The 26,784-nt window shown below is 42.6% G+C and overlaps 2 protein-coding genes and 1 long non-coding RNA gene across 4 annotated transcripts in view; 2 read left to right on the top strand and 1 right to left on the bottom strand.

The window, feature by feature from the left end:
* TRAF5 (TNF receptor associated factor 5) overlaps positions 1–16,406 on the top strand; it is a 47,349-nt gene extending 30,943 nt beyond the window's left edge. For both annotated transcript variants that reach the window (XM_077902197.1, XM_077902198.1), the window contains exons 4-11: positions 353–454; positions 3,323–3,487; positions 4,127–4,204; positions 4,527–4,601; positions 7,049–7,141; positions 11,836–11,976; positions 13,386–13,554; positions 14,548–16,406. In XM_077902197.1, the coding sequence (XP_077758323.1) occupies positions 353–454; positions 3,323–3,487; positions 4,127–4,204; positions 4,527–4,601; positions 7,049–7,141; positions 11,836–11,976; positions 13,386–13,554; positions 14,548–15,125 (1,401 nt within the window). In that variant the 3' untranslated portion in view covers positions 15,126–16,406. The remainder of the gene's footprint in view (positions 1–352; positions 455–3,322; positions 3,488–4,126; positions 4,205–4,526; positions 4,602–7,048; positions 7,142–11,835; positions 11,977–13,385; positions 13,555–14,547) is intronic.
* Positions 10,256–11,328, bottom strand: LOC144316370 (uncharacterized). The gene is made up of 2 exons (XR_013382301.1): positions 11,208–11,328; positions 10,256–10,452 (listed from the first exon to the last, which is right to left on the bottom strand). It is a non-coding gene; the product is annotated as an uncharacterized LOC144316370 (long non-coding RNA).
* A 60-nt stretch (positions 16,407–16,466) lies between the features above and the next one.
* On the top strand, positions 16,467–26,248 carry LOC144316573 (uncharacterized). The gene is made up of 5 exons (XM_077902576.1): positions 16,467–16,505; positions 19,990–20,187; positions 23,935–24,023; positions 24,759–24,798; positions 24,909–26,248. Exons 1-5 carry the CDS (start codon positions 16,467–16,469, stop codon positions 25,620–25,622), a joined length of 1,080 nt encoding a protein of 359 aa, XP_077758702.1. The 3' UTR covers positions 25,623–26,248.
* The last annotated feature ends 536 nt before the right edge of the window (positions 26,249–26,784 follow it).

Below are 26,784 nucleotides of genomic sequence, written 5' to 3'. Positions count from 1 at the left end.
CTGATGACTAATACAAACTTTACACTATGACAGGAAGCTGAAAGCGTCACCTTCATCCACAGCCTCCCTTCTGACCTTTGAGCCTATGAGGTCAAGTGCACCACGAGATTCTCCTGCAGCCTACAGCACTGAGCACTGAATTTCCTGACTTGTGTGTTTAGTGGCCTGTCGGAAATATGTATCTGAGAAGGCCTTTTCTTTTATGGTGCTGAATCTGATGTTTCCATTCCAACCACTGTCGGAAGTTTCCACCTGACTTTTGAGATTATATTTGAAGACGAAATCGGTAATAGTTTATTCACATTGCTCCGAAGCTGTGGCGTGTAGGAGACCTATTTTGTTTCTCTTTTAGGTGTTTAAGGACAATTGCTGCAAAAGGGAAGTCCTCAATTTATACGTGTATTGCAAAAATGCTCCTGGATGTAATGCCAAGATTATTCTGGGACGATACCAGGTCGGTATTACTCATAACCAATATTTCCCTTTGCCATTTTTCCAGTGACGTGTATTGAACACCTTTGTGGGACACTTACAGGGCTAGGCGTGATGGGGGGTTCATTGGGTTGCCCTCAGAGAACTCCTGTCTAGCAATATATTTGGCTACAGTACAGCACACCAAGGGCTAAGGTGCGCGTGAATAGGTCCATTTTGTATGGAACGCATGAAGGCCATACTATATGTATTAGACCCAAATTGTGGGTTAGGGGTCAGTGATCCAAAAGAGAAGATGTGGGACATGCGGGGCAAAAGGACATGTCATTTGTGGGGAACTGTGAAGGATTTGGGGTCCCTAGGGTGGGAGCCAGGGCAGGCTGCAGAAAGACACGATTGCAAGGGTCCCTGCCCGAAAGTATTGGCGGGTGGTGGGTGGGTGTTTCCCAGCAGCTATGGGTCCTGGCCTCTTAGCTTATGATCTGAGGCATATAATTGCAGACCAACACAGAGCTAGGATGTGGTTTAAAGGCGAAGCATTGGTACGAGCTGCAAACACACGATGTGTAGGGGGAGTGAAGGGGAGTTACTTTCACATGAAACTGCCCTACCTGGTTCTTCCATCCTGCTGGGGAAGCAGGAAGCTTGGTCGGTGCCAAACTGGAAATGGAGCAACGGGGCTTTGCCACAGCAGGCCCATATCAGGTTTGATCACACTGTGTAGGAATAAGAAGCAGGCATCTCTGGCTTCCAGAGAATGGCTTGGAGGCTGCTGAAATATTCCTCTTCCACCCACACATTTTGGAGCACATTTCAGGTGATTCAGCCTTTTCTTCACCTTGCCTCCAAACCTCCCAGACACCAAGCTTCTAAATATGTATATGGTTTCCTCATTAACCCCAGGATTTTTCTGGAGGTTCACTGAACTTTCTCGTGTTTCGATAGTCGGGCCCTAGAGCGGGGGCATCTTTTCCAGCTTTGTGGTCATGAAGGCTGAGCAAGAAATGAGGCTCCAATTGACCATCCAGCCGTCAGCTTTTGTGACCAGATCATTAGCTTCTAGAGAACAGTGGCTGGTTTCTTTTCACCTGTTTCTTCTGTGTTTCCCTCGCTCCTGTCCCCTACCTGCACCCTGGCTTGCAGGTGAGGTGTAGGTTCTCCAAGATATCGGAATTGTGATGAGTGGTGACTGTTTCAGTGACAGTGGAGGGGTAGCAGGAGCAGCAAATTTTGGAGAAAATGAGGATTTCAGTGGTCACTCTTTGTTTCTTATTATTAGAAGCAAAGGAGAGTAGCAATAATGTTTATTTATCTCCTACAGCAAAACTGGTTGTGTCTTCTCTCCTTCAGGACGGGATCAGCAAACTGTTTCTGCCAAAAGCCAGTTAGTAAAATGTTTAGGTTTTGCAGGCCATACAGTCTCTGTATCAGCCACTCAACCCAGCTCTTCCCTTTCAGAGGGAAAGCAGCTCATCCCTCCCCTCCCCCCAGCAGTGTGTAAACAAGTGGATGTGGCTGTTCTCCAGAAAAACCTTATTTACAAAAACAACAGACCAGCTGTGTTTTAGGGGATCTCGCAGGGGACAGACTCACTAGGGTTTTGATGACTTGTTAGCATCACAAAAACTTGCAGTGATCCAGAGGTTTTATTAAGATCTATCTCCTGCTGCTGCGTGAAATGAGTCAGTCGGAGAAGGACAAACATTATATGTTCTCATTCATTTGGGGAATATAAATAATAGTGAAAGGGAATAGAAGGGAAGGGAGAAGAAATGGGTAGGAAATATCAGAAAGGGAGACAGAACATAAAGACTCCTAACTCTGGGAAACGAACTAGGGGTGGTGGAAGGGGAGGAGGGTGGGGGGGGGGTGACTAGGTGGCAGGCACTGAGGGGGCACTTGACGGGATGAGCACTGGGTGTTAATCTGTATGTTGGCAAATTGAACACCAATAAAAAATAAATTTATTATTAAAAATAAATAAATAAATAAAATCAGTAAAAAAAAACCAAAAAACAAAAAGATATATCTCCTGCTTTTAAGTATCTATACATGGGGGCGCCTGAGTGGCTCAGCCAGTTAAGTGTCCACTTTCGGCTCAGGTCGTGATCTTGGGGTCCTGGGGAACAAGCCCGTGGGGCTCCCTGCACAGTGGGGAGTCTGCTTCTCCCTCTTCTGCTGCTTCCCCTACTCATGTGTGTATGTGTGTGTGTACGTGCACGTCCTCTCTCTCTCATTCTGCACTCTTTCTCTCAAATCTTTTTTAAAAAATAAAAATCTATACCTGAACAATACCAGAATGAGCACTGTCCATGTCATCATTGTCTCATATTCTGGTGAAGAACATGTTCTGACTACAGGTCTGACCATTCCCAGCTTCCCTGGTGCCTGGGATCCTGTATTTCTTTCCGTCTGCTTTCCTCCTCGGCTACTTCTGGAACAGTTCCCATTCTGTCCCCTTTCTCTGTTTAACCCTTTCCCTTCCTTCCTGTACTTGGGACATGCCCTGCTCTTCCCTCAGCCCCCTCTGCCCTGGCTTTTGCTGCCTGTCATGCAGAGATCACGACTTGGCACCGGGGATGCAAAAAAGAAATCCCAAATGCCCTTGGAGAACTGGCAGATCCCTCAGCCAGCCTAAGGGCAATATTGAGGAACTAATGTGAGAATGGGAGCAGGGTCCTGGATGATCTGAAAGAGACGCAGCATGCTTCCTCCTTCAGCCGCCTTCCTGTCCTCCTAACTCTGGTCACGCAGGCTGGCCATCACGGTCTGTCTGTGCAGCCCGGTCCCCCCAGCTACCCCCAGGGCCCCCCCACCTTCCAGGCTTCCCGCTGGCTCCCCCTCCCGCCCTGGTCAGTGGGGCCCACTGGCCTGTTTTCTTCCGTTGCAGGACCACCTCCAGCACTGCCCCTTTCAAGCTGTGCAGTGTTCTAACGAGGACTGTCAGGAGCCAGTCCTGCGGAAAGATTTGAAAGAACATGTGAGCACATCTTGCCAGTTCCGGGAGGAAAGATGCCTTTATTGCAAAAAAGATGTGGTGGTAATCCATCTACAGGTAAAAAAAAAAAAAAAAAAAAAGAGAGAGAGAGATTGAGAGAATGAGAGGCGAATCATCTTAATGGGGCTAAATTCTACCCAAGTGGTCACGGGGATCAGGTCATGACTGATTTTATTTTGCCCAGAAATAGGTCTAAAGAATTATCTGAGAGTTCTGTCAAAAGCTAATCTTCTCGTTGGTAGGGCTCTACTCGTTTACCATTGGCGAAAGCATTGTTTGAGGGCCCACTGAGTGTGAGTGTGCAAGGAGCGATGCTAGGTGCTGGGTCACAAGGGGGTGACGATCCTGTGTCCTCGGGGTGCTATGATCTAACTGGAGTGGGAGGACGTAGGCAGAAAAAGAGACTACGGGGTACCTTTTGCGTGTACCGAAGGAGCCATACTGAGAACTCCCAGAGTCGGCCCTCTGTGAGTCCTGGGCCCTCTGACCTTCTTTTGGAATGATTGGAAAATTGAATTGAATCGATGTGAAGAAAGCAGCCATCTTTTGTCCTTGGAACTAGGCTGTCCCTTCCTGTAGAGGGCAAGCCACATAACATAGATGCCCAGAGACGTAGACGTGAACCCTCTGAGGCCACAGAAGGGAGCCTTTGGAGGCAGGGTTTGACTCTGTTTCATCATACTTTCTCTGTCTCAGAATCATGAGGAAAACTTGTGTCCTGAGTACCCGGTACCTTGTCCTAACAAGTGTTCGCAGATTATTCCAAGAACTGAGGTAACTGTAAATGATTCTCTTTGTAGATTTTATGTAAGATAAAGTTTCAGTAACCACGGTGGTGTGTGTTTGATAAACTCCCACAGGCTGAGGCCCAAGGTTTGAATAACACCCACGATAACCACAGTCTCTGCGTCCCCTCCCCTCTTCCCTGAGAATTCTCCGTTTTTACGTAGCTCTTCCTCCTCCAGGCCTCAGCATGGCTTTTCCCTGTCTGCTCCCACCCTTTGTCTCCAAGCCACCCTGGGTTCCCTGCATGCTGCAGGTCTATCAGGCAACTGGAGAGAATTGGTGATGAATTTTTGTCTTTTTTGTTTCGTAGGTGGATGAACATCTCACAGTGTGTCCCGAGGCTGAACAAGACTGTCCTTTTAAGCACTATGGCTGTACTGTCAAGGTAGGGAATGCCTTTTGTTTCTACCTCCACGTTCGACTGTATAATTCACTCGGCAGGTTTATTTTACTACATTGAGTCCATTCTTCACGATGCAGAAGAACATTCACTTTGGGGAACTTTAAGACTGGCAATGTTATCAGTCAGGGCTCTCCAGAGACGCAGAATCAATAGGAGATCTATACCTACATGTAGATAGACAGAAATTTATTTTAAGAAATTAGCTTTCGTGATTCAGGGGGCTGGTGAATCGGATTCTTTGCAGGGCAGGCCAGCAGGCTGGAGCTCCTAGGTTATAATCCTGGGGAAAAGGGAAAAGTGCTTCTTCTTTAGGAAACCTTTGCTCTTGAGGCCTTTAGCTGGTTGAATGAGGCTCTATGGCATTATGTATGGAGTAACCTGCTTTCGTCAGTCAACTCATTGTAAATGTTAATCACATCTACAAAATACCTTCACAGCAACATCCAGATTTGTTTTGACTAAACAACTGGGTGCCGTAGCCCAGCCAAGCTGACACATACAATTAACCATCATGGTGGTTTTTCTAATTCAAATTCCACTGCCTCTATCAGATTTTGAGACTTTCCAGAGTTATTCTTCTGATGATTATAAATCTTGGTTTTATGATACCCTGGTCTATCACCAAGTATTTTGAAACAGAATTGATTTGAAATCATGTTTTAAAGTGTATTTTACCTTTAAAAATATTATTCAATAAATTGTATAAAATAAATTTAAAAGAAAAGGAAAGAAAGTTTGATTCCTACCTCATTTTAACAGATTCCAGATGGATCAAAGTTTTAGGCATTAAGATGTATCATGCACTGTGTTATTTCACACTTTATGTACATCTAAAATTACTTCAAGTAAGTTTTTTTTTTAATCATAAAAATGCTAGAAGAAAGAGTGTTTTTTTTTTATTCTTGAAAGAAAGGTCTTTCTTAGATAATTAACACAAAACCAGAGCTGTGATTTTGATGTTTAACCACAAATATTTGAAACTTTTATATGATTTCTAAAAATACCACAAATAAAGTCAAATGGCAAACCACAAACTGGAGGTAATTGTCTCCAACATATGACAAGATAAAAAGGGTATTTTCCTTAATATACAAAGAATGTAAATAGCTTATCCAACTCAAGAGAAAAATAGGCAAAGGAATATATGAGTAGTCCAGAAAAAATTCAGTTGGCTAATAGATGTAAAAAAAAGACACTGCATCTAACTCCTAAATAAGTGTAAATTATAACAAGAAATGTAACTTTCACCATCAATTTGACTAGATTAAAGCAATTTATAATATCCATTTTTTTTTTTTTTTTTTTGCAGGCAGTTTGGTTATATCTATGAAAAGTGAGGGGTGCTTGGCTGGCCCAGTCAGGGTTATGGAGCTCAAGCTCCATGTTTGGCATATCGCTTACTGAAAAAAATTAAATTAAATAAAAATGTCTTTATTTTTAAAAAATTCTTTCATAAGTATTCAATGATTATATACATATACAAGTACACTCAAAGATGTTTATTATTTTACACATATACAAATAAACTCAAAGGTGTTTATATAGCAAAAGAAAACAAAAAACTAAAAGCCTGTAAGCACATCACTAAAGTGCTGACTATATAATTGTATATATTTATATTTTGGAATATCATACATCTGATAAAAATAATAAGAATATTTTTCAAAATTGAATATGGTTATTATCTCAGTGATTAAAAATGTGTGTATATATATATATCTTCATTGATTCTGGTGAGACTAGGGAATTAGGGGTGGTGATGGAGAAAAGGGGAAGCATATATTTCTCTTATTTTAAAAACATATTTGAAAAAATATTTTATATTGTGAGAAGCCTTTTTAAAAAGTCAGTGAAGAGTACATAGAATTTCAGTATCAAACCAGTGATCATCTTGGCTGCAAAATGGATAGTATTTACTTTTTCAATGCACAATATTTTAATTACTAGAAAAGGTAGTTACCCTTTATTCTTGCAAACATATTCTTTGATTTTGAGGGCAACAAATATGCATTGGCTGGAATTACCATCAGGTTGTATACCTTTGGCCTTCGATAGAAGGCAGCATGGAGATGTGTGCTCAGTAGGAGAGAGAACTAACCTAGGCTTGACATTGATCTGAAGCTAATCCACCGAGGAGAGAGATTTTATGTGGAAATAGCTGAGAGATGATAACTGCCCTTACCCCACAGTCCTAGATTCCCAGCACACAGAAAGAAATCTGTGTTGAGAATTTTGACAGTGGCCCGATTCTCTGTTACTGTAAGTTTAAAATTGTCTTGTGGACTGGGAGGGCTATTTTTCCTGCAACCCACCTTTAGACGAGTAAGCAGAGTTGTTACAGTTCTGCGTTAGCAGAACATCTTACCACCACCCTCATTTTTGGAGCCTTTCACAAAAAAACCTGACTTGCTTTCGTCTTCATATTGAAGGATAAACGGGGGAGCCTGCAGGAGCATGAGCATTCAGCGTTACGGGACCACATGCTTCTGGTTTTAGAGAAGAACTTACAATTAGAAGAACAGGTAAATATTCATGGTTTCCAATGTAAAGGGAGGCAGCACAATTGCTGGGATTGGTAATTGTTGGTAGTTTTATATTCTCCTCTGTTTCAGTACAAGTCGAGTGGAGGTAGATGTTTTTCTATTAAGCAGCCAGGCAGATTCATAGGATTATAGAACATTAGAACCAGAAGGTGTCTTTGAGATTTTTGGGTCCAACCCTCTCCTTCCACAGATGAAGTTGACTAAGCTCAAAGAAATTTTGATGTTTGTAACTTGTAAGTGGCAGGATTTAATCTCAAACACATGTCCCCTGATTCTCAGCCCAGTGCTCCCCACGAAATACCACACTGCCTCTCTGCAGCCTAGCCACACACCTTCTGGTTAATATTTGGCACCTGGCAGGTGACAAGTAGGTGTTCGATGTTTTTGAATTAGACTAATGTTACTCTGAAACAATAGTTGACTATCTCTTCTAGGCACTGTGGGTTTTACATATTTTGTAGTAAGTCTTAACTCCTGCCTGTGAGAAACTTTGCAGCCTGATAAATGCATACATATGTATTTATTTCACTGAGTTGTGATTATCAAGTGAATCAAATTGTGTGTACAAATGCCTGCCATAATCCCTGGAATATTCATAATGGACCTCAATAAATGCTGATTCTGTTGAGTAATTATTATGAAAGTTAATTATTTTGTTAGAACATCTCAGAGGATCAGACTTCTCAAGCGCATGTCAGGAAGAGAGGGAGCTGAATGCGATTATTGCCAATTATTTTATGACATCTGATTCCATATTAAAGGAGATGTGTGAGTTCCAAGGGCAGACCCTGAAGAAAATTGGGAAGACCAATTAAACTGTAACGTTGGTAGAGGGCACACTGCCTGGTAATGATTCCCGAGTTCTTTCTGTACCACTCACCTCACCCATCCATCCATTTGTTCATTCACAAACACCTGCTGTATGTTAGATATGAGGTTCGTTGCTAGGGGCTCTGAGTGGAGGAAGACGCAGCTTCTGCCCTTGAAGATCTCACGAAAATGCAAATAGAGAAGTTACTGTGCTATAGAACATGCTGTGGCTCAGTCTGGGGCGCAGAGGCAGTGGGTGTTGGGGAAGGTTCTCCAAGGGAGCACATTCGAGCTTTGCATTGAAGGAAGAGAAGATGTGTCAGCTTAAATGTTGTGGAAAGAGGACGTTGCAGAAAAGGAAAACTTGTGCCAAGACAGGGAGGTATGAGGAAGGCCGATGGTTCAAGGAACAGGGACTTGGGGATGGTGGGGCTCCTGAGTGTGACAGGGGAGTACTGGAGACTGCTATGCTCGATCCACATTGCAGTGGCCCTCCATGTAAGCTAAGGAGTTGCAGATGCTATACATTCAATTATTTTATTTTATTCATTCATATTCTCCCTTGTTTCAGAAAGGATTTAAGAGCCAAAGTTTGAATTACTGTTTGTCAGTAAAAGGGAGCTCATGGAGGTTTTGAAATAGGAAAACACAAGTTTCCCCCCCTAGGGGAAAGTAGAGCAACCCTATGAAACTTTTCAGAAGCTGAAGTGGTGTAAAGCAAAGGAGCAGTTACCATTTCATAAAAGTGAAACTCCTCTTTGATTTCTTTTGGTTAGTGGAAACAGGTCCCAGTGAAGGTCTTTCATAAATGCAAGGTGGCATAAGGTGAACTTTTGGACACTAGGGGTGGGCAAGGACCAGTATGTGGCCAACTAATTGTTTGGCTTTAAAAAGTAAGACAGCTGCAAGGCACCTGGGTGGCTCATTCAGTTAAGCATCTGACTGGCTCAGGTCAGGATCCCAGAGTCCTGGGATCGAGCCCCACGTTGGGCTCCCTGCTCAGTGGGGAGTCTGCTTCTCCTTCTCCTTCTGTCCCTCCCCCATTTCTCAAATAAATAAATGCAATCTTTAAAAAAAAAGATAAGACAGCTGGTGGCAGCATGGAAGATGGATAGAGGGAGAGAAGAGCATGAGGACGGGGGAACCAGGCAGAAGGATGCTGTACTTAACTAGACAAGGTGGCAGGAGGGCCTCGCAATTGATGAGTGAGGGCTTCAGAGCCAGAATGCCTGGTTTCGAGACCTGGCTCTACACTCTCCGTATGGGTTTGGACAAGCTACTTAACCTCTCTCTTCCCAGTTTCCTCATTCATAAAATGAGGTTGTGGTGAGGGTTATGTGAGCTAATATACTTAAGCTGTTAGCTGGAGCCAACATACTAAGCAGCTGAGTATTAGGTGAAGTAGGCAAGGTACTGGGGGCTGGTGGTGCTGGAGGTGATGGTGAAGCTCAGCCAAGGCCGTGTCTGTGGGGATGGAGAGGGCATCGGAGACACTCAGAGGTCGGGATGCAAGCTACAAGTCTAGAAGGCAGAGAACATGGTAGTTATGACCTGAGCTGGGCACTGCCGGAACAGGAGCAGGGGAGGGGGGAGGGTGGGGAGAGGAGACACGGAGGTTTGCTTTCCATCAGGGAGATGGGTCTGCCCTGTAGGGAAAAGTCAGCTCTCTCAGGGTCTAAATGGAAGTTTCTGGGCCCAGAGATCACATGGTTGTTGCAGGCATTTGTATATTCATTTATATGACACGTATCAAATGCCCTTTGGGTGCCAGACACTGTGCTGGGCTTTGGGGATGCAGAAATAAGTGAGATGTGGCCTCAAAAAGTTAGTAGAGGAAAAAGACCCAAACAACCCCCAAAAAGCTTTAGGAATAATGAGGGTAAGTTAAACACTCAAGTGGGGTCAGGAGGGTCTTGGAACTTGAGAGACGACCTAGGTAGGTAGTACTGGTGAGGAAATATTTCTGAGAGAAAGTACCCTTGAGTGGACACTGGAAAAGCAGCGGTTTCTCAATAGAGGAGGAAGTATCTCAGAGAGCAGGTCCCAGGGGACAAGAGAAGTGTGGTCTTGCTGGGCAGGGCACACGTGGGATGTCAGTGGCCAGGAGGCTGAAAAGGTAGCCAGGGGAAGATCATGTAGGGCCCAGTGGGGTTTGTAAAAAGGAGTCCACTAAGGATAGTTAAGTAAGAGGGGAGGTGACAAGACCAGATTTGTGTCTTCATATTACTCTGGGTACAGCATGAAGGATGAATTAGGGGCAAACAAGACAAAGAAAGAGCATCATTCATTCATACAGTCATCCAACAAATATTTATCAAACACCTGCTGATGCCAGGCATCAGACCAGTTCCTGGGGTTACAGTGGCCTGTGGGACCCACATCCCAGGTCCCATAGAGCTTCGGTTCTGGTGGGAGTGCGAGGGATGGTGTAGGACCAGTAGGGAAGCTGTTGTCACAGTCCAGGTGAGACGTAATGAAGGCTAAAACAAAGTGTTGAAATGAAATGAAAAGTGGATATGAGTTGTTTTGTTGTATATTAGAATTTAAAGTTGGTAAGTATGGATCATAAGAGAAGAGCCATCTAGGCTCACATTAGGGTTTCTGGTTATTTCCTTCAAATACGTTACAGATTCTAAGAGCATAACATGTTTTGCCTGCCACTTGCTAAGCTAACTGTACACTGGGCAGGTTACTTAAACTCTCTGCCTCCTTATCTGTAAAATGGGCTGATAGTCATACCCAAATCAAAGGGTTCTTTGAGGATTAAAAGAGCTAATTAATAGAAGGGTATGACACATTCAGCAAATTTCAGCTATTTGCCGTTAGTCTAAATGGATAGAACTCTAAACACCCAGCTTTCCTGAATAGTTAGCACCATCCTTAGATGTATCTAGAGAACCACAAGGAGATGGACAAATTGCACCAATTATAGTTAGATTCAGGACACACAGAATCTATTGTAGGATTATTTGAAATATGTGGATTTCCTGTATGCTTTAATGAATAAATGCGAAGTCTCCTAATATATGCTAACACTGGTGTGTAATGTTGAATCCATTCAGGCCTTGGGTCTGAAATCTCTACTTCCTTGAATCTTCCCACCACCATTGGTGGCAACTTCGCCCTGTTCAGCCAAGTAGGACAGGCAGGGTCTAACAAATTTAAAGTCTGGCCCCTATCAACAGAAAGTGATTGGAAGACAACATTCAATTTCTTCTGTGGGGGTCATTCTTACCTCTCTCTGCTTTACCAGATATTACAGTGGCTGCCACAGAGCTAAATTGTTGTGATTCCCAGATGTGGCCCCTCCTTGTCTTATTCCTTATGTATTCATCTCTAAGAAAATGACATATATATATATATATATGACATATATATATATATATATAGCTTACCAAAAGGACCATTGCAAATAAGACCCCTTATAGTTTTATAGGTTAAGAAAAAAAAAAAAGCAGATAGCAGATAGCATCTGTTGTGGTGCGCTGATCAGTACTCTGTGGTTACTAAGTGCGTACTGAATGAATGAAGAGAACCAGTTCAGTGAATTTAGTCAAGTGATGTCCACTATCATTAGATGAACCATCATAAGGCAGGTTAAGTATAGAAAAGGCTGATGAGAAATCTGTGGCTCTGGTTTTTGTTTTGTTTTGTTTTCGGAAACCCCTGCAAATATTATATAGGAACCCACTGGTAAATATTATATAGGAACCCACTGGTAAATATTATATAGGAACCCACTGGTAAATGTATATGTGTGTATATATTTTTCTGGAAACACCATATTTTCCTAGACCTATATTTAAATTATTTTAACGTGTATACATGCATTTAAATGATCTCATTCACATTCCTGTTACTAGATTTCTGATTTATATAAGAGCCTAGAGCAGAAAGAAAGTAAAATCCAGCAGCTAGCAGAAACTGTAAAGAAATTCGAAAAGGAGTTCAAGCAGTTTGCACAGCTGTTTGGCAAAAATGGAAGCTTCCTCTCAAACATCCAGGTGAGAAATGGCGTCTCTACTCATAGCCAAGATTTAGCCTTCAACTGGCAGCCAGGGTTTTTCTTACAACTTGTTAAGTGGAGATAATTTCAAATGTAAACAAACGCTAAAAGAACAAGATAGTGCTTTAAAATACCTATTCTCCACCCAGATTCACTCATTGTCAGTATTTTGTCCCGTCTCTCTCTCTCTGTCTCTGTTGCTGTATGTGCGTGGGTGTTCTTTCTGAACCATTTGAGAGTAAGCTGTATATATTAGGGCCCTTTACCCCTACACATTTTGGTATGTGTTTCATAAGAATGAAGATCTTCTTTTACCAAACCCCAACATTTAACGTTCAGTACATTTTAACATTGATCTAATACTTTTACATGATTTATGGCAATTAGGGTTGTAATTAATGTTGGATCAATATTAGTCCCTTGATGTCGGATTCATTGAGAGTTTCCATAGTTCTGCATTTTGCAGTCAACAAAGTGAAACTATTAATTCCCTGAAGCAGATGCTTTAAACAACACTAAAATATAGCAAAAGTTACTTTGCAAATCATGAATGTTAAACAACCACAAACACATTTCTAATGAATGTCTTTATTGTGTTTATAAAATTTATTGTGAAAAAAAATAAAATAAAAAATAAAATAAAAAAAAATAAAATTTATTGTGAAAAAGATTTTAAGACATGTGGCATGAGTAGTATTTTTGAAATGTAGACTCTCCCAGAAAAATGGAGGCCATATAATTTCCGTACTTTGTTAGCACGCTGCGTGTGTGTGTCTGTGTGTGTGTAGAAAAAAAAAGAAATCCATCATATGTTACTATCTCAATTCTGATCTTTTCCTAACACAGAAACTTGTCAGAGGTACTGAGTGGCAAGGATGGAAGAGAAATATAGGTCTGGTTTTATTTTATCTCTTCCATCTAAGGAGAGCAATCAAAATTTAGGCCTTGCCTCAGGGCACTTCTGTACCACCTGTAGTGCTCAGGCCGGAACGGGTGGGTCCACTTCCAGCTTATTCTGTGCTTTCTAGCAGAGCAGGAGTGGATCAGGAGAGTAGCCTCTGAGAAGGAAGTTATAAGGCAAGAGGAGAGACAACAGGAGAATAGAGATATAAAGATAGGTATGAGGATAGAGAACCAAATGGAGAGAAGTTGAGGGAGGAGTAAAAGTCAAATGAAGAGAAATTCAAAGATTTGGAACAGGAGCTGGGATTGGGAGGAGGAGAAGGATATTTGGTGGCTCATCTCTCTCTCATCCTCACTGAATTTTCTCTTCCGGATCGTGCATTTTTCACTTCATTAATTGACTAATTAAATGTGCAATGTTTGAGTTGAAAAAATTTACTCTCAGTGAATTACTAAGATAGTAACAATTGTTTTTTGAAACTATGATCCATGTCGTACTGAAAGGTTCTTGCCAATCACATTGACAAGTCGGCTTGGCTAGAAGCTCAAGTGCGCCAGTTATTACAAATGGCTAACCAGCAACAAAATAAATTTGATCTGAGGCCTCTGGTGGAAGCGATTGATACAGTGAAACAGAAAATTACTCTGCTAGAAACCAATGATCAAAGACTAGGTATGTCTCATATTTTGCTTCTCTTTTGGTGACTCTGCTGTCTGCATGTTTATGGAACAAGCAAAACACCTGGCCAAAAAGAGTAGCAGCCGTCCAGGATAAAGAGTGGTTGAATCTTGTATTTGTGAATCAGAACAGCATGAGATTTGGGCCACTTGGGGGAAAAGTGATGGAGGGCAATGAGCGGGGCCTGGAACAGGCAAGGTGTGGAAATGGGCCAAGAGATTCCAGAAACAGGGAGTGGTGGTTTTTAAGGAGAGTGGAAAATAATGAGAAAGCTAAGAGAGAGATGTGGTGGAAACACCGTTTTAAGTACAGAAAAAATAGAAAAGGGTTTGGCTGTTTAAAGCATTCCAGATATTAAATAATGGGGCTCACCATGCTAATGCACACTAGTTAAATGCTTTGTGTCTTCACTGCACTTCGGGGAGCTTCAGTTCAAGAGTTCATTTGGGTTTTCTTGTTACTACTCTTTTTTTTTTTTAAGATTTTATTTGTTTATCTTAGAGCACATGTGGGCAGGAGAGCATGAGCAGGGGGAGAAGCAGACTCCCCGCTGAACAGGATGCAGGGCTTCATCCCAGGATGAGCCACCCAGGGGCCACATTTTGGTGCTACTCTTGCCAAGACTTGAGATTCATTGAGTTAATAATACAAATGGTCGGGCGCCTGGGTGGCTCAGTCAGTTAAGCGTCTGCCTTCAACACAGGTCATGCTTCCAAGGTCCTGGGATCTAACCTCGAATCCGGCTTCCTGCTCAGTAGAGAGCCTGCTTCTCCCCTTGCCACTCCCCCTGCTTGTGCTCACTCATGCTGTCTCAAATAAATAAATAAAATCTTTAAAAAAAAACAATATAAATGGTCCATTGGTGGACAATGAATTCAGCTCATCTTTAGGATGTCAGAATTTTATTGGTTTTCTTCATAACAAAATTCCACTCTGGGCAAATTCAAAAGACAACTTTAAGGCCTATGGAATCTTTTCTCTTTGCAGTTGTTTTGGAAGGGGAGACTAATAAACACGATGCCCACATTAATATTCATAAAGCACAACTGAATAAAAATGAAGAGCGCTTTAAGCTCCTGGAAGGTGCTTGCTATAACGGAAAGCTCATCTGGAAGGTGACAGACTATAAGATGAAGAAGAGGGAGGCCCTGGACGGGCACACAGTGTCCATCTTCAGCCAGCCCTTCTACACCAGCCGCTGCGGCTACCGGCTCTGTGCCAGAGCGTACCTGAACGGGGATGGGTCCGGGAAAGGGACACACCTGTCGCTCTACTTTGTAGTGATGCGAGGGGAGTTTGACTCACTGTTGCAGTGGCCGTTCAGGCAGAGGGTGACCCTGATGCTTTTGGACCAGAGTGGCAAAAAGAACCACATTATGGAGACCTTCAAGGCTGACCCCAGCAGCAGTAGCTTTAAAAGACCCGATGGAGAGATGAATATTGCATCTGGCTGCCCCCGCTTCGTGGCTCATTCCACTTTGGAGAATGCCAAGAACACCTACATTAAAGATGACACCGTGTTCCTAAAAGTGGCTGTGGATTTAACTGACCTGGAGGACCTCTAGTCCCTGTTTCTGGCTTGTTGGGCCCAGAACCGTGGACGAAGACACCTGTGATTATCCTATGGCCTGATGACTTTGAACTCAGTATACATTGGTATTTGGCTGTTTGCCCCCCTGGTGTTTGAAGTCAGTTTCAAGCTTCTCAAGTGCTATCTTCTTTTTATATTTTACTCGGTCCCAGTTTGAAACTTAAGACACTTAGACTAGCCTCTCATTATTTATATTTTTATATCTCTTAAAAGATGTTGAGTTTCTGGAAAGCAAGGTCTGGGGCCTATCTTTTTTTACTGGTGCTTGGCATAGTGTCTCAGGGTAGGCACTGTGCGAAATGTTCTTGAGGACACAGAGGAAGAACTGAAAATGTTTCAGCATTATATTACTTGGCCTGCTGATTCTAGACCTAACCATAAGCCTGCAAAAGCCATCTTTCACGGTAGGCTGTCCCAATTAAATAGTTGGATCTTGTACTTTCAAAGACAGTGTGTCCAGTTTGGACCAGACTTTATTTGGTCAGATACTAAATTTGTGGAAATTACTGTACCTCTAAATATTTTCATTAAACATCACCAGTAGTCAGCAAGTACAGTTTTGCAAGGCTGCATTAGAACTGGTGAATGTAGGAAGATTTTCCTTCTCCCCGTTGAAGTAAACAGAAAGTACTGCATAGTGTGTGTGTTTGTGTGTGTGTGTGTGTGTGTGTGTAGAGAGAGAGAGTATATATATGTGTGTGTGTATATATATAGAGAGCTATAGCCATCCAACTAAAGTTCATATTTTATTAGGCTCAACCATGTGAAAAGACTATTTTCATACATCAGAAAAGGTCAACTATTAACAGTTTCATAAAGTTCAATTTGGTAAGTTTAAAGGTATTTTGGTAATAATAGTAAGTTAATGTGAGGATGGGCAGGATTTAGCATATGATGGAGAAAATGTCATAAATGGGTAAGAGAAATTTAAAACCTAGGGAAAACACCATTATTATTCATATGGTATCAGAAGTATTCCCCTCCCAAACTGATTGCTGAAAGCAGGATCTCCCATTCTTTTTTGAGAGAACTTTTGAATTCACAAACTGCTATGAAAATGGGCATTTATATAAGCTTGTGACTTTTCTTATTGAAGTTGTACTTTGTGAAGAACAGAAGTGACTGTATTCTTATGCATCTATCTATGTGGATCTCTAAACGAGGATGTATATCTAAAGTCAAAAGGAGTCCTAATGGCTGTTGATAAATCTGAGCTTATAAAAAAATATAGCCAGTTTTCCTGAGCCCTCCTTCACTGTTGTGCACCTGAGTGTTCACTCACACTTGAGCTGGTTCCCTCGAGTGTAAGGGCAAAATGCCATGGGCTGAGGACCACTTAAAGCAGCTCATTCAGGTGATGACCATGTACCTTACAACTTTTGAACACTTTAATTTGATGGAAGAAACATGATTTTTATACCAGTGGCTTCTGGCATAATCAGAACTTTCTGAATCTCTTCTGTGAAAATTTTCAAGGGCCAAAGGCTCATATTGCAGAAATCACCCCAAAGGCTTAAATTCAAAGAAGCTCCCAGTGGAAACACACTAAAGAACCATACCGTAGCTGCTGGTGAATCCAACTAATGGTCAATAGGTTCCCCTCACACAGCCAGAGTTGGTGGTTCCTCATGTTTGTTTTCATTGTTTATAATCCAGCTCAACCCGTTGGGAGTAGATCATATTGTTGTAACTAGTTTGAAGCAGTTGGTATGGTAAATATTCTTAAATGAATTTATCAAAATACTGGTTTTCTGTTCTAACCAACTTCTCTACATAAAAAGCTTAACTCACGGCATGGTTTGCTTACTAGCTCAGCATCCATCAATTGATACAGTGATCTCAGAACAAGGTATTCCAGAGTAAAAAGCACTCCTTTCTCAAAAATAAGAGCTGTGATTTTTGCTTTAAATAAGTACATCCATGAAACTGTTCTTCCTCTTTCATGATCTGAGCAGTTATTTTTATTCTATATCAGAAATATTTAAAGATTTTATTTTTTAAGTAATCTCTACATCCAACATGGGGCTTGAACTCACAACCCCAAGATCAAGAGTCATGTGCTTTACTGACTGAGCCAGCCAGGTAGCCCTATATCAGAAATATTTAGGTTTTTATCTCTATTTTGGTCTGATTTCAATTCCTAATGAAAAGAAGAACACACAGTAGGCATAGAAGGGAAGTTAAGCACCTTGAGAAAGGTACATACAGGATTAAGATAGGATGGGGAGGTGGGGTACATATCAATGCATACTAACAGATCTAAATTCTGACCCCTGCTGCCCAAGTTTGATTCTTCAGAGAAACAAGAGATAGTCCCAGCCAGTTTCAAGTCACAGCACCAGTCTGGAATGCAAGTAAATAGAGCAGAGAACAAACCCTTCATGTGGTCCTTTACACAATCAGTCCACACTTTTCCCTTAGAAAGTGGTTGGAGAAATGGGTCTTCACTGTACATAAGAATTCTGGCCCAGAGACAAAGCTTTGATGGACACACAGCAGGGGACCCAAGTGGTGAAATCACCTGAGAACAGCACATTTTAGGGAAGGAGGAAAAAGGGGCTGGCAAAGCATGTAGAGAAGGAATGGTCAGAGGTAGGAGAAGGGCCATGGGAAGGCATGGGCAGGGCCCAATGTCACCCTGACAACAGTCCCTCCCAGTGCACCTCACAGCCAACTCTTAAACTCACCATCTCCTCCATGCTGCTCCCTCCTCAGGGGCATCTCTGCATCCCTGCCCCTGGCCTTTGCTTGTAGCTGCAGCTTCAGATATCCAAGTATCTGCTGTGCTTCTCATCTGTGAAGTCCCAAAAGTACTTTTTTTTTTTTAGACTTTATTTTCTAGAGAAGGATCAGGGGGAGGGGCAGAGGGAGAGGGAGACGCAGACTCCCCACTGAGCAGGGAGCCCAACGCAGGACTTGATCCCAGGAGCCCAGGGATCATGACCTGAGCTGAAGTCAGATGCTTAACCAACTGAGCCACCCAGGCACCCCCAAAGGTACTTTATTTATTTATTTATTTATTTATTTATTTATTTATTTATTTTTGGTACTTTAAAGTCTACTTCAGAACTGGAGATCTTCTGGCTTTCCCCACCACTGCCAACCTAGGACTCCTCCCATTTATTCTACACTAGCTAATGACATCATCATCCAAGCCAGAAGTTTGGACACTGTTCTAGATTCTTCCCTCACCTTCCCATCCAATCACCTACCCAGTACTGCCAATTTGACCTCCAAGTAATTCCTTTATCCCTACCACCAATCCCTACTGCCCACTATGGCCCTGTTTGAAGGCCTACATTTTTTGCTGCACAACTGTTTTTTCTTTCGCCTGTTTCGCGTCTAACCTCACACTGCCACGTGGTAATCTCTCTAAAGTGAAAATCTGATAACGACTGCTCCACCCGCCCACTGTGGCCGCATTGCCTCTAGGACAAAGCCCAGCCTCCTTGGCACGGCACACGAGGCCTGCCTTGCCTGCCTCTACCCCTCCGCCCACCTCCCTCCGGTCCTCCAACTTCACATTTAGTCTTAGCTCCACAAGCCATTGGGCATTTCTCGGTGCTTGTGCTGCACTTCTCTCTCCTTACTTCTTTGCGTGGTGAATTCCGAGATTCTGCTTTGGCCTCATCTTCTCCAGGATGCCTTCCCAAACTCCTTACTCGATGTACGCCCCCCCACTCCCCTGCCAACCCGTCACTAGCCCAAGGGCTCCTACTCTGTGCTGTATACTTCCTTGCCTATACTTCAATTGCTGGACTTTTTTTTTTTTCTCCCAGAAAACAAATGTTAATTGGCTATGTGTTCGTCAGATTTTTGCATTAGGCAGAAATAGAACAGATACTGCCTGTCTTCGTAAAATTTAGAATCTAGAGGTCAGCCACACGCGGTGAGCCAAAATGCTCAACGTGTAAATGTCCTCGGCCTCCTCGGGCTCTCAACTTCTTCCCCTGTGCCCTGAGAGACATGGAGCCCTCAGCCCCGTTTTGAATGTTTGTGACGCAAGGCAAAATAACAGGCAGAAAACATTTGAAGGGAGAGCGCAAGAGGCAAAACTTAGGAAGAAATGGTAAACTGAGGCACAGGAGGATTTGGGAGGAATACAAGGGAGAAAAGGGAACACAAACCTCTGAGAACTGTTGGGAACTGTGGACCCCTTTGATAATTCTTTCAAGAGACCCACGTTAAAAACTGAAATACATTTAAAAATTACTTTTGGCTGCTTGAGCTACATTCATTGGACTGAAACTCCACATGGAGACTAGACTCTGGGGCCAGGATTTATAAGGCATTTGAACCAAGAAACGACTATAGAGGTTTTTTGTTTTGTTCTTAGATTTATTTATTCATGCAAGACAGAGAGAGAGAGGCAGAGACACGGGCAGAGGGAGAAGCAGGCCCCATGCATGGAGCCTGATGTGGGACTCGATCCTCGGACTCTAGGATCACGCCCTGAGCTGAAGGCGGCGCTAAACCACTGACCCGCCAGGGCATCCTGACTATAGAGGTTGTGACAAATGCCTTGAAGAAAATGACGGAGCACAGTGAAAGAATATGGGGCTGGGCCGGGGAGAACAGGTGTATACTTAGGGCTGTCAGGGCGGGCCTCTTGCTGAGGTGACAGGGTATTTAGTGTTCGCGTGACAGGTTTTCTGAATGGCCAGCACCTCTGACACCCCTCTAATACCCGAGGATTTCCGTGAGAAGTTGCCCCCTGGAAAGTTGCCCCCCCTTGGCAGCACAGGCATAGCTGACCTAGGCCCCACCAATCACGCACAGTCACACACAACTGCAACTTGAAAAATGAGATTGGTCAGATTCCACTTTTTTATTGCAAGAAACATGGGCAAGACGAAGAACGAAAAGTGCCAAACTCTGCCTACCCAGTGGTGAGGCTGGCGAGCGGACCAGAGGGAGAGCTCCTGGTTCCCCAGGCCTTAGTTTCACAGCCTGTGTTTGTGGAAGTTGTGGCGTTGGTGTCAAGTGGTGGCAGCAGCGGTGGATTTTCACTAGAGCTTCTGGCGTGCTTGGGTATCGTACCTCCACCCGGCTTCTGATCTTCCTGGAGACTCTCGGGGCTACGTAATCTTAATAAAGTCCCTTTCTCAGCCAGAGTAGATTCTGTTGTCTTTAACTAAGAACCTGACTGAATCAAGCTGAGACCTGAGAGATGAGTCAGCCATGATGAGTCAGAGCAGGTGGGATGGAAATTCTGGGCAGAGGTCACTGAGGAACAAGAGAGTTGGTTTAAGGAGCCAAGAGGAGGCCTGTGAGGTAGGAGTCACCAGAAGAAGGGAGAGTGGTGAAATCAGATGTGAAATTAGTGGTGAAACTGATGAACTTAGAAGGGGAGGCAGGGCCCAGAGCACAGTGTTAAAAGTCACAATCAGGAGGCTGTGGTTTATGTAAAGTGTAACGAAAGTGGAAATAATTTTGGCAGGGGAATACATGATCTGATTAATGTGTTCTAAAACTGCTCTGTGTGGAACATAGATAAAAAGGGGGTAAGAGAGGACATGGGAATAGTATTAAGGTTATGTCAGACTGCAATTCTGTTTCCATATGTGGGTCCTTAACTAAATCATGAACTCCTTGAAGCCAAAAACCATACTAATTCAAGTGCATAGAAAGTGCTCATTATATTAAACTGAATAGTATATACACAATAATGCATTATTATCTTTATAACAAATTTGCTAGGCAGATATTATGCCTATTTCATAGATGAAAAAACTAGTGATTAGAGAGCTCTATGTGCTGCGTGCTAGGCAGTGTCCCAAAAATTTTACATACTAATTACACATTAACACACTAATCCTCACAATAATCTTATCAGGTATATGCTATTTTAAAAAAGATTTTATTTATTTATTCATGAGAAGCACAGAGAGAGGCAGAGACACAGGCAGAGGGAGAAGCAGGCAGGGAGCCCCACATGGGACTCAATCCGGGTCTCCAGGATCATGCCCTGGGCCGAAGGTGGCACTAAACCGCTGGACCACAGGGGCTACCCAGGTATATGCTATTTTATCCCCATTTTACAGATGAGGCAACTGAGGCATGGAGAAGTTATATAGTAAGATCCAGGTTTAACAGCTAATAAGTGGAAAAGCCAGGATTTGAATCCTGACAGTCTGGCTTCAGAGTCTCTACTATTAACCACTATATAAGACTGCCTCATAAAGATGCTCATAGGGATGGCTGGGTGGCTAAGTGGTTGAGCATCTGCCTTCAGCTCAGGTCCTGAATCTGGGGTCCTGGGATCAAGTCCTGCATTGGGCTCCCTGCAGGGAGCCTGCTTCTCTCTCTGCCTGTGTCTCTGCCTGTCTCTGTGTCTCTCATGAATAAATAAAATCTTAAAAAAATAAAATAAATAAAAATGCTGATAAATTCCATATGTTTATATAAAAACAGAAGTTTAAATGAGCCAAAATATAAGAGTAGCCACTAAAAAAAAAAAAAAAAAGAGTAGCCACTAGATAATAATTGAACATAAAACTTCCAAACTACCATAGGACAACAAAATATGGAAAAAGAAACTTTATCAAACCAAAGACAGAAAACAGGAAGCACAATATATAGAAAAAAAAAAAAACAGAATTAAATCCAAGCACATAAGCATGAAAGGGTTAAATTTTACTATTAAAAAAGGAAATATCTCCAACGTGGGGGCACATAAATATGCCTTTTAAATATTATGTAAAACAAAACAGAGCTAACAACTCCATTACCAGTTACATATTCAGAGATACTCTTGCATATGTGTACTGGGAGACATACAAGAAAGTTTACTACCAGAATTGTTTACAATAGCAAAAAACAACAACAACAACAAAAAAAAACCTGGATAAAAACAAACGGGATGATGGCAGGGATGTGAAACAACAGAAACTCCTACACTCTTGGTGGGAGGGTAAACGGGTGCAAGCACTGGAAAACAATTTGGCATCAACAATAAGGTTGAATTGTACAAATATTTCCACCTTGTAGTTCTATTTTTTTAGACATATTCTGGAAAATTCTTGCCATGTGCCCAGTAAGATGTGTTAAAGAATGTCCATTAACTGTGTTGTAATGGCAAACATCAGGAATCACTAAACTGCCAGCAAGAGGAGAATGGCTAAGTTGTTTTAGTGTCGTCCAATGGAGTACCACCCAGCTGTTAAGATGAAAAAGCTAACTACAGGAGTCAACACAGATAATTTTCACAAATATAATTTTGGATGACAAAAGTAAGTTACACAATGGTAGCATTAATATGAGGTTTAAAAACCTACAAAACAATACCACGTATTATTTATATAACTACATATATATACAGCATGCATAGAAGCTTTCAATGGGAATGCAGCATACCCTGAGGAGGGGTTAATTTTAGGGAAGAAGAGAGGGAGAAGGACTGCAGAAGAGTTCACAGGAGGCTCTAACTGAATAGATAATAGAAAATTTTGTTTTGTTTTGTTGTGTTTGGTAATAGTAAATTTTGAAGCAAATATGAGAAAGTCAGGTGGTTAGTATATAGGTGTCATATTATTCTCCGTAGTTTTATACATGTTTATAATATTTCATATTAAATGTTTTAAAGAAAATAAGCTTTCAACTCAAGATTCTACAAAAAGAACAAAATAAGCCCAAGAAGGAAGAAATTAATGAAGGCATACATTAATGAAAGAGAAAAAAACTTTGAGATAAAGGTTATCAATAAAAGGCAATCAAAATCAATCAAAAACCAAAAATCAAAATCAAAAATCAAAGGGTGGTTCAATAAATCTGACCAAGAAAAAGGACTCCAACAGAATACACATGAATTAATAAGAACAATGTGAGATTAAAAAGAAAAAGTTAATACCAGAGTGTAGAGAGCAAGGTGAAGTCACTTGTGTCAAGCATGATGCAAGCAGTTAAGGGGGCACCACAGCTACCGGATATGACAGAGACCAACACCGGCTGACGACACCCCAGAACTGATAACAAGAAGCCGAGGGGTCTGCAGAGGCTCCAGACCAATTCCCTTTTAAAAGGGAGGATTTGGGGCAGCCCGGGTGGCTCAGCGGTTTAGCGCCACCTTCAGCCCAGGGCCTGATCCTGAGTCCCGGGATCGAGTCCCACGTCGGGCTCCCTGCATGGAGCCTGCCTCTCCCTCTGCCTGTGTCTCTGCCTCTCTCTCTCTCTCCCTGTTTCTCATTAATAAATAAACAAAATCTTTAAAAAAAAAAAAAAAAAAAAAAAAGGGAGGATTTGGGGCAGCCCGGGTGGCTCAGCGGTTTAGCGCCACCTTCAGCCCAGGGCGTGATCCTGGAGACCCGGGATCGAGTCCCACATCGGGCTCCCTGCATGGAGCCTGCTTCTCCCTCTGCCTGTGTCTCTCATAAATAAATAAAATCTTTAAGAAAATAAAAAATAAATAAAAGGGAGGGTTTTTGCAGCAAACGGTCAGACTCTCCAGACACTGACCCCTCTGTGTCTGACCACTTAAGAAAGCTGCTGCCGAAGGCTCTGGAACATTCATCTCGGAACGGAACTGAGACCCTTCAAGTGCCAGGAGGTGACCTGGACCCGACCAAGGTCTCAACTCAACTGTGCGCCCACAGCCTTCAGACTTAAAGAGTCTGGTGAACTGCCTACCCCCGCCCCTCCGTGTTACCTTTGCTGTGTGACTTGTCTTGTGTTCTACTCCGTGTGCCACAGAAGAAGCCAAGTTAATCGTCAGTGAAACGTCACTGAATCTGGAATTCTGCACCTGCTTTATGATTATGCTGACCTAGATTTATGACTGAATAAAGCTGACATCGTGGAGAGACACAACCCCTGCGTGTGCCTTCACAGCACACTCAGGAACACAGAGACAGTTTAATACCAAACATTTGAAAGTGTAAATAAAAGTGATACTTTTCTAGGAAAAAATATATATATATAAATTTAATGTATTATTTATATATTTATAAATAATATAAATATAAATTATATATAATATATATATTATTATATATAATTATATATAAATATATATAAATTTATAGAACTCTAGAATAAATTTATATATAAATTTAATATATATTTTATATAAAATTTTTATTTTATATAAATTTAATGTATTATTTATACACTTATAAATAATATAAATATAAATTATATATAAATATATATAAATTTAATATATTGTTTTATATGAATTTAATGTATTATTTATATATTCATAAATAATATAAATATAAATTATATATAAAATTTATATGCTATAATTATAGAATAAATTTATATCATATATAAATTTAATATATTACATATTTTATATAAATTCAATGTATTATTTATATATTTATAAATAATATAAATATAAATTATATATATAAATTTATGTTATAATTATAGAATAAATTTATTATATAAATTTAATATATTATATATTTTATATAAATTTAATGTATTATTTATATATTTATAAATAATATGAATAGATGTTATAAATTATATATATTTATATAATTACAAAATAAATTTACATTATATATAAATTTAATATTATATATTATATATTTAATATATTATAATTTTATATTTATATATAAATGTATATATATTTATACATATATATATATTTTTTAAGTAACCGCCTTGAACCTTCAGAAAACACCACAAAGGGAAAGGTAAGATGCAAATCCAAGGGACTCCTGGAAAGAAAGCTGCGCGGCCTGAAGCTAGCTGGATTCTTGGGGAAATCCACCAAGGTTACTCACAGCTGAATTCTTACTTCCAGAATCCGAGAGAAACACGCAGAGCTTCGGCGGGGCGACCTCACGGACCCACACCCCCAAAGCCCACGTATCCGAGGGAACAATCAACGTCCACGAGGAAGAACAAACCAACCAAAAGAGCAATACACGCTGCCGGGGGCGGGGGGGCGGGGACCTCCAAAGGAACGTGCCAACCAAGCACGCAGGAGCTTGCAGGAGCTCAGCTGACCGAGGGGAGGCTCGGACGGACGGGAGATCGCAGCGTGGTGCTGACACCAAACCTGGGCAAACTCCTCTCCGGGAAAACAAATCCCAGGAAACCGCTGACAATTGGCGACAATCCATTACAGAAACTGAAATGGAATCCCACACAAACGCCGGAAAAGCGCTGCCCTGCGGCGCCCACCCGGGGCGGAGCTCGGCCCCGAGGCTCCGGGCGCCCCACAACGCGCGCGACCGGAAGAGGCCCGTGGCCCCGCCCCTCTCTGCGTCGTGGGCGGGGCGTCGCCGGCCGGGAGCCGCAGTCTCGCGATAGCGCGATTTCCCGCGTGCGGCTGCGCGGTGATGGCCGCCCGGGATCTTCCGTGGCCGCGGGCCGGGGGTCGGTGGAGCTCGCCCCGGATGGTCGCCTGCCCTGGAGGCTCCGGTACGTGATGGTCGCAGCGGGGGCTGTGGCTGCAAAGGGACCGCGTTGGGTATTCTTCCCGCCTTCCTCGGCCCCTCCCAGCCCCCCGTGAAGTCTCTCCCGGTCGTCCGCCTCTGCACAGGTGAGCCGCTTCCGGCGCTCCAGGTTCCCCCGGAAGAGGGGACGTTTCCTGAGCTTCATTCACCGTAACCGGCCGCCGGCCTCTCCTACACACACGGTGGACGGGGTGTTCGTGGTCCCTCCAGCTCTGCCTCCCGCTGCCCCTATGCCGGGGCCTGCAGGGACACCACCGTGGAAATGTCACCTCCCCCCACGTCTCCGACGCTCCCTTACCTGTCCGCTGCGGAATCTCTCGTCTTCCGACGAAAATCTTCACAAGCACCTTCCCTCTCAGTACAGCACCTTCCAAATTCTCGTCTTCTCACGAAATATTAGCAACAACGAACAGGTCGTGAAGGTAATGCCTTGAGGGCAAGACGCGGACCTAGGCTCTTCCCAGGCGTTATGTCATTTAAAAGCCTGGGTGGCTCACAGTTGCTGAAGCACCTGCCTTGGGCTCAGGTCATATGATCTTCGAGTCCTGGGATCAAGCCCCACAGCAGGCTCTGTGCCCAGCAGCGAGTCTGCTTCTCCTTCTGCCTCTCCCCTCTGTGATCTCTCTGGCTCTCACTCTCTCTCTCTCAAATAAGTAAAATCTTAAATAAAATAAAATAAAAACATTGCAACAGTCCTGAGGTAGAAACAGATGTCAAAACTGGAGCACGGAAAAGTTAAATAGTTTGCTCAAGGTGATGAGTCAGGGGCAGGCAGGTTAGGTAGGGGGCTACCCAGCTGGGCCCACAGAAATCCCAGATGCGGAGAAGTGGTATAGGCAAGATGTTAATCAGAGGGAAGGGGACATAACGAATCCACTTCCTTTGTTCTAAACGTAGACGAGATATTTTCGTAATACTGACAAATCCGCCTTCTTGGTCTTAATATTTATTTTTATTTTTTTTAATTTTTATTTATTTATGATAGTCACAGAGAGAGAGAGAGAGAGAGACATAGGCAGAGGGAGAAGCAGGCTCCATGCACCTGGAGCCCGATGTGGGATTCGATCGCGGGTCTCCAGGATCGTGCCCTGGGCCAAAGGCAGGCGCCAAACCTCTGCGCCACCCAGGGATCCCCTTTTAATTTTTTTTTTTTTTTTTTTTTTTATGATAGTCACAGAGAGAGAGAGAGAGGCAGAGACACAGGCAGAGGGAGAAGCA

The sequence above is a fragment of the Canis aureus genome, chromosome 6 (genome assembly GCF_053574225.1).
Source record: "Canis aureus isolate CA01 chromosome 6, VMU_Caureus_v.1.0, whole genome shotgun sequence".
NCBI classification, from domain to species: Eukaryota; Metazoa; Chordata; class Mammalia; order Carnivora; family Canidae; genus Canis; species Canis aureus.
Note: the sequence above shows the minus strand (reverse complement) of the source record. Positions and strands in the feature narration are given on the sequence as shown.